Source organism: Cebidichthys violaceus, unplaced genomic scaffold (genome assembly GCF_023349555.1).
Source record: "Cebidichthys violaceus isolate CVI_PGR_0920_01 unplaced genomic scaffold, fCebVio1.0.p SCAF_3, whole genome shotgun sequence".
NCBI classification, from domain to species: domain Eukaryota; kingdom Metazoa; phylum Chordata; class Actinopteri; order Perciformes; family Stichaeidae; genus Cebidichthys; species Cebidichthys violaceus.
In genome coordinates, this window is record NW_027176483.1 from 21,551,586 (window position 1) to 21,558,095 (window position 6,510).

General features: G+C 49.2%; 1 protein-coding gene across 2 annotated transcripts; it reads right to left on the minus strand.

Moving 5' to 3' along the window:
* Nucleotides 1-67: 67 nt before the first annotated feature.
* On the minus strand, nucleotides 68-6,405 carry znf276 (zinc finger protein 276). 2 transcript variants are annotated; one of them, XM_068722743.1, is made up of 12 exons: nucleotides 6,289-6,405; nucleotides 5,299-5,624; nucleotides 4,843-5,161; nucleotides 4,716-4,756; nucleotides 4,230-4,622; nucleotides 3,992-4,073; nucleotides 2,774-2,857; nucleotides 2,555-2,674; nucleotides 2,378-2,453; nucleotides 2,082-2,199; nucleotides 1,391-1,490; nucleotides 68-1,312 (listed from the first exon to the last, which is right to left on the minus strand). In XM_068722743.1, exons 2-12 carry the CDS (start codon nucleotides 5,555-5,557, stop codon nucleotides 1,018-1,020), a joined length of 1,887 nt encoding a protein of 628 aa, XP_068578844.1. In that variant the 5' UTR covers nucleotides 5,558-5,624; nucleotides 6,289-6,405; the 3' UTR covers nucleotides 68-1,017. The 2 variants fall into 2 exon arrangements, with proteins under 2 accessions (XP_068578844.1, XP_068578843.1); XM_068722742.1 differs by having other exon boundaries at nucleotides 4,843-5,164.
* Nucleotides 6,406-6,510: the final 105 nt, after the last annotated feature.

A 6,510-nucleotide genomic window follows, 5' to 3' on the forward strand; every position in this document is an offset into this window, starting at 1 on the left:
AGGTACTTTACGTCTAACAGAACCATGTTGTTTTAAACAGGACTGTCCACATTTAAAGGCTAAATACTCAAGCTTTGTAAAAACTCCTCCATTTTATTTGTCTTTTTATACATAATGCACACAGGATTTTATTACACACATGAACATCAGAAGCCCTTTCAGCTGTTTACAATACAGATAGAAGCTCTTGAAGAGTGCTTAGTATTGTAATAACTTAATAAAAAAATTAAAAAAAACGGATCAAAATCATTCTCTGTGAGGAGGTCACAGAGAAGTGCTTCACGTATATCCTGGTAACAAGAATAGTGCATTGTGGGACGTGGGACGTGGGACTGCGTCCACAGGCGCCGTTAACGTCACCTTTACGCCAGATGTGTAACAGAGGTGGTTGCCGTCTTTTTGAGTTCTGATCCTTCAGATTTTAATTAAATCCGACCAGTTTTATGTATTTATGACCGCCATATTTTTCACTCTGTGATTATGTTAATTATCACACTCAGATGGCCGACAGGAAACGACCCTCTGCTGCTACACATCATTCAACTGGCAAAGAAACAAACACTGGGTGACTTTTATTGTAAAGCAGTTACAGGGCACCGAGGTCGGCGAAAAAGCAGCTGTCATCTTTTGGACAGCGGATCCATCCATTATATTTGCGGGCTACAGTTCTGCCAGCTGCTCGTATGCCTGCGGTTCACACCGAAAACGCCCCGCCTGTCGACCCAGAGCGTCAGCCGGCACTGCAGCCACCGTCACACGTGGAGGAAAGACTTGTGGTCGGAAGATGACATAAAAGATGACGTGTGGAATGAAAACTGAAGCGCCCATAAGAGAGTAATTATCAGCAGATTGGTCAAGATCTACCGAAATGAAACTTGAATGCTGAAGACGCATGAAGCTGCTATGTTGTGGAGAAGTGTCCATGACACTGAATGGGAAAACCACAGTGCAGGTTTTCAGAGCTGGGGAAAATCCCACAGTTCATGTGTCCCCCGTTCAGCAGATCTGGACCCTCTGTCATCTGTCCTGGTCTTGCTGGACCACCTCTCCGGTCAGAGCGATGGCGTGCAGGTCTGAGTATGACGGCGGCGGCGGCGGCTGCTGCTGCTGCTGCTCGTGGCTGCTGCCTCTCTGAACCTTGGCCTGGATGAGCGGGTGGACCATGGACATGTGGACGTTCAGGTTGTGGGCCTTCTCGAAGCGCTTCCCGCACATCAGGCACGCGAACTCCAGGTCGGCCTCCGCCTTGTGCTTGGTCATGTGGTATTTCAGCGACGCTCGCTGGCGACACTGGAATCCGCACACCTCGCATCTGAAGGGACAGAAATGTATATATTTATTTTAAACCACGGTAATATATGGACCTCATCATCACATCGTCTGTACTCACTGAAGTGGCTTGGCCCCTGAATGTCTCATCTGGTGAACGGAGAGGTGTTTCCTCTGTTTGAAGGTTTGGCCACACTGGTCACAGATGTAGTTCCTCTCCTCTGCAAACACGCAGATGACAAACTTCAGCCGAAATACACATTAACCCTCTGAACCTCTGCTGGAAAAGCACCTTTTCTTTAAACAATTGCCAAAACTACAGCGTTTATAAAAACTGTCATCGTCAGAGTTTCCAACGTTCGGAGTTGAAGGTTCTTAAAGAAGAACCTTCAACCCCACAGGGGGTTTGGATGAACAGCGGAGTCATCGAAAATATGCGCGTGCATGTTGGCAACAGAAGTGGTGTTTTGCTCCAGCCGTCAAGAGGAGTTGGCAAACTTTAAACATTGAATTAAAACTGTTCGAAGGTTGAATCGGTTTCCCAACAGCGGACTAAAGTTCTCCAGAACTCCGAACAGAGCAACAGGTGTTTCAGCTTAACGAGTGGCCGTGTTAACTGGTGCCTCTCGGCCGAACGTGTTCGTGGTTGCTCGTAGTAGATTCCATTTTAAAAGTCAGAACTCGGATGAGCGTCGCCTTAAGAGCCCGAGCCAAATGAGTTGCTAACTTCCCCTCAGTTAACCGAGTTCAAGGGTCAGTGAGGCGGAGTTCACCTGAAGAGAGCCGGCCGCCCTCCCCTCTGGTGAGCTCACCTGTGTGGATGAGCTTGACGTGTCGCTGCAGGTAGCGGTCGATCATGAAGACCTTGTTGCAGCCGGGATGAGGGCACGGCCGCTCCTTCACCTCCTCGTGGTGCTCCTTGATGTGCTTCTAAACAGCCCCCCCGATAGGAAAAGACCGTCATTTATAGATTGTTTTTTTTCTTCTGCAGACCGTTTCTCATGCATTCGACTAAAGCCTGCTCCAATTGGTCGATACTGCGGACTACAAAGATACCAACATCTTGTTTTGCACGTATCACTTAAATAACAGTGAAGTGCATTCTGACCTTCAGACCATCCGGCGCTCTATAGACGGCGGTGCAGCCCTGATACGGACACTTGTAGATGTTGGGCAGCTCCTCTCTGAAACGAGTAAATACACGTTTATTAAGATGACCTGCATCTTTAACGTCTGCTGAATGGAGGTAGTGCAGTGAAGGAAATGTAAGACTCGAGCTGCGTACCCTTTCGGTTTGAGCTTGTTCTTCCAGCCGGGTTTGGGTCCTGGTTTTTTCTTTATCTTGGGCTCCACCAGGGCCTTGGTGCTTCTTCTTCTCTTGTTGGGGACGGTCACCCTGCGAGCTCTGGGACACAACGGTTCACTCAACACAGCACCTAGGTCTCTGTCACAAGTCAACTGTCGGTCCGGCTCGGCTGTTTAGAAGAAGGACGCCTGCACCCACCTCTTGTCTGAATACGGCTCGAACACCTCGTCGTCTGATAACCCTCCTTTTCTGCTCTCCTCAAAGTCATCGTCGGAGAGGAACCTGGAGACACACGGGTAGAGTTCTTGTAGAAGTTCTGATCTGATCACATTAAAGGCCGCAAAGCACCCAAAAACTACAGCGGAGGTTTTCTCCAGGTGGTTCTGATGGTGCTGTCCCATCCAGCCTGTTTGGTTCAGTTCAATTGAACTCAGGTCCGTTTGGGCTGGTGTGAAAGCTGTCAATCAAACCCCGGTGTGGACCATACACTGTATTTAAGAAGTGAGCGTGGTCATGGTGAAGTTTGGCAGTCGCCATCTTGTTTTTTTGCAACCAGTGAATGAATGATGTAGAGACGTTGTACACGGCTCTGATAACGACCCCCCAATCAGCGTGTAGCCCCGCCCCTAAAGCATCGCCTCTTTCTGGTCTGTTTGACTCTAAATGTTCCATAATGTACTAAATGAACATCATGCTGTATTGAAGAAGACTGTAAACTAGAGATTGAGACCATAAACTCATGTTTACAATGTTTACTGAGGGAATAAATCAAGAGAGAAGTAGAGTCATTTTAGACTAGACTTCTATACAACCAGAGGAGTCGCCCCCTGGTGGACAGTTTAAGCCACTTCCTCATCGGCTTCACTTCTCAGAACCGGAAGTTGCTGCCTGGTGCGGACCAACCACAGGGTTTTATAACAGCTGCTATGGGACTTTAGCATGATTTGAGAAGATAAATTACTAATGACTCTATCAGCCAAACCTATCTGTATTTAAGGCCATTTAGATGAGTCAGCGCAGGACTTTTCAATGATTAATAGGTCAAGAACTGTCTGACAGTGATCCCACAGGTCTGCAGCCAAATAATCCTTATAATCAGTTATTAATCAAAGAACATAAATAAACACAAGTATTAAAGTGCTGCATTAACTTCTGCCAGTCATTGTGTTTCTCAGCGTGGGTCCTGATGACGCAGGGTGACAATCGCCAACACCGTCCGATCAACGAGTTACCTGCCCGTCTGTTTACGTCACTTTAACCCTCTTGGTTCGTTGGGTTGGGTCATGTAAGACGTCAGTGTGAACAGGAACCGGACCAGAACTAAACTACAACAACCTATCAAACTACGGGTGTGAAATCACCCACCAGACCAGAGGAAAGACGGAATCGGGTGAGGAAGATAAACGTGTGGCTCACCTGTCGGACAGATCGCTGTCAGCGGTCCTGTCCTCCAGCTGGACCGGAGCAGGAGACGACGCCCCCCCGGGACCCGTGAAGTCTAATGGAGGGGAACCACAACCGTGTCAATACAAGGGTTCATACAGATGCCGCAGCAGGAGAACAGGTCATTGACATATCTCTGCTCATGAACCTTTGACAGCAGAACAATGCAACTTCAAACCTCCTAGGGACAACGAGAGCGATGAACAGTCACCTGTGTTGCCGGTCCAGTTCGCCAGCGCTGAGCTCTGAGTCTGTACAGGAAGTGCAGGTGGACTGTGCTGAGCCAGAGTGCTTACACTTCCATTCCCGCTGGGCTGCCCTTCTTCTTCTTCCTCCGACATCGCTCTGTCACCGTTGCCACTAACCAACGCCTCACCGTATAAGTCCACAGCGTACCCAGGGTTGGCGGCGGCGGCAGCGCACTGGGCGTCCATGACATACCTGTGGCCGTCGACGCAGCCCCAAACGGCCTTGACGGAGCCCCAGCACCGGTCCTCCAGCACCTCCCTCAGGTTGGGGCAGGAGCGGCAGGCCTCCCCGTGGTGGTGGGCCCAGGACACCAGGCCGTGGAGGCACTCGGGGTCCGAGGTGAAGGACTGTGGCGCTGAAAGGAGAACAGCAGAGTAATGCGATGGGTTAACTTGTGTTTTGTGTGGTTTCTGGAAGCAAAAGCGAAGCGTTGAAAGCTTTTATTTACTTGTTGAGGCGTGGTTCACCGAGGCCTCTGGACACTTCTTCCTGAAGTAGAAACAAACGGTTGTTGGTATTTGTAGATTTTTCTGCCTGAACAATTGAGAATCATTTTGTATTTTCTTGGGACTCACCAGCTTTTGAGGTTCTCTTTCCCAACAGCTGGGAGGTTGACTCTCTGCAGGAATCTGAGCAGGATGCCGTGGCACTTGTAGAACTTGGAGTGGCATTTCTTGCAGATGAACTCTGACAAGCGGGGGTCGCGGTCCAACTGGACCCCGACCAGCCGCTGGAAGTCCGTGTGGAACAGAAGGGGCGACTGGGCCACCGCGTCCGACTCGTCGTCGTCGACGATGCCGACGGAATCCTGAGGCCACTTGTCGAAGGCGTGCCGCAGGCTGCGCGGCGAAAACTTCCCATGGCAGAGCCGACAGATGGCCGTTGACAGTCTGCCTGCTGGGAAAAGAAACAGATCAGTGTTTTTTAACTCTCAGGAGCCCAAAAATTGGCAAATAGAATCTATTTCTGAGGGGGAAGTAGAGGATCCTTAATGAAAAGGATATCATAGCAAACTCAACACTGACACACACCTGAAGCTCTAGACTTGCTCTCTGGATGTTTTGGCGAGTCGTCGGCCGGCGTCACACTGCAGACGGCGGTCTTGTCCTCTGCGGTGGCGGCGTCGTCGTCGTCATAGAAACCGTCCGAGGTTGCAGGGACGGTCTTGCGAGGTCTCCCTCTGTTTGCAGGCGGCCTCTTCTCCTCCTCGCCGACGCTCCCCGTCGTCTGCGTCCTGCTGCTCTGTCGCGAAGTCTCCGATGATCTTGGACGTCTGCTTTTCTTCTTCATAGTTTTGCTCTGAAGCCCGGACTCTTCAGCAGCTGATCCTGGTGATGGAGCCCTGCTTCCTGTGCCACTGTGGAGATTTAAAGAGCAAGCCAATTCCAATGAGTTCCTATTTTATAGATTTATGTGGCATAAAGTTATTTCAATAATGCATAATCTTACAATGAATGCTCCAAAAATATTTTCTTATTTATTTGTCTTGGAGCAAGCTACTATTTCCCCAATCCTATGTGCAACAACACACGTTCTCCCTATTTTAAACACGCTTCTACGTTAATATGTAGCTTTGGTATGAGCAGCATGTACTCCTATAAGACACCACTTGGTCTGATTCCTCTATTCTTTGCCGCACCACTACTCACTGGTGACCATATTTTCACAGTGATGAAGCCATTTAAAAAAATCATCCAAATCCAGTGCAGTTTCATGACGATCATGTGACGGTAACAACAAATAACACTAGTTGGAGTTGCATTCAAACACCGTGCTGACAGTAAATACGGTAAGTATAGCATTCATTGGCGTCGTTGTGTTTCAATTGACTTTTAGTAAAACCGACAGATCAAAAGAAGTCTGGAATATTCTCATTTTGACGTTACGACAAATTTCGCGGTTGTTAATCTCAACATGCTAACGTTAGCTGGTTAGCCTGAACGAGCCTGCTAACGTCTGCTAGCTAGTGTCAACACGTCACGTCGTCGTAGTGAACGGCGCGGCCCCGCGGCGCTGCCTACCGTCACACTGTGTGGATCCTAGCGCCTCGCGTGCATGTTGTTTTTGAACGTAAAAGATGTTTTCATGAGAACTGAACGCGGCTCCGCGGTCTCAACACCGCTCGGCTCCCACTTGTAAACACTAAAACCCGGAAGTGCTAATTTACCAGAACAACACGCAGGAGAGGATATGCTATAGCGCCACCCGCCGTCCGTAGAAAGTAATGTAGCCAGTGAACACAA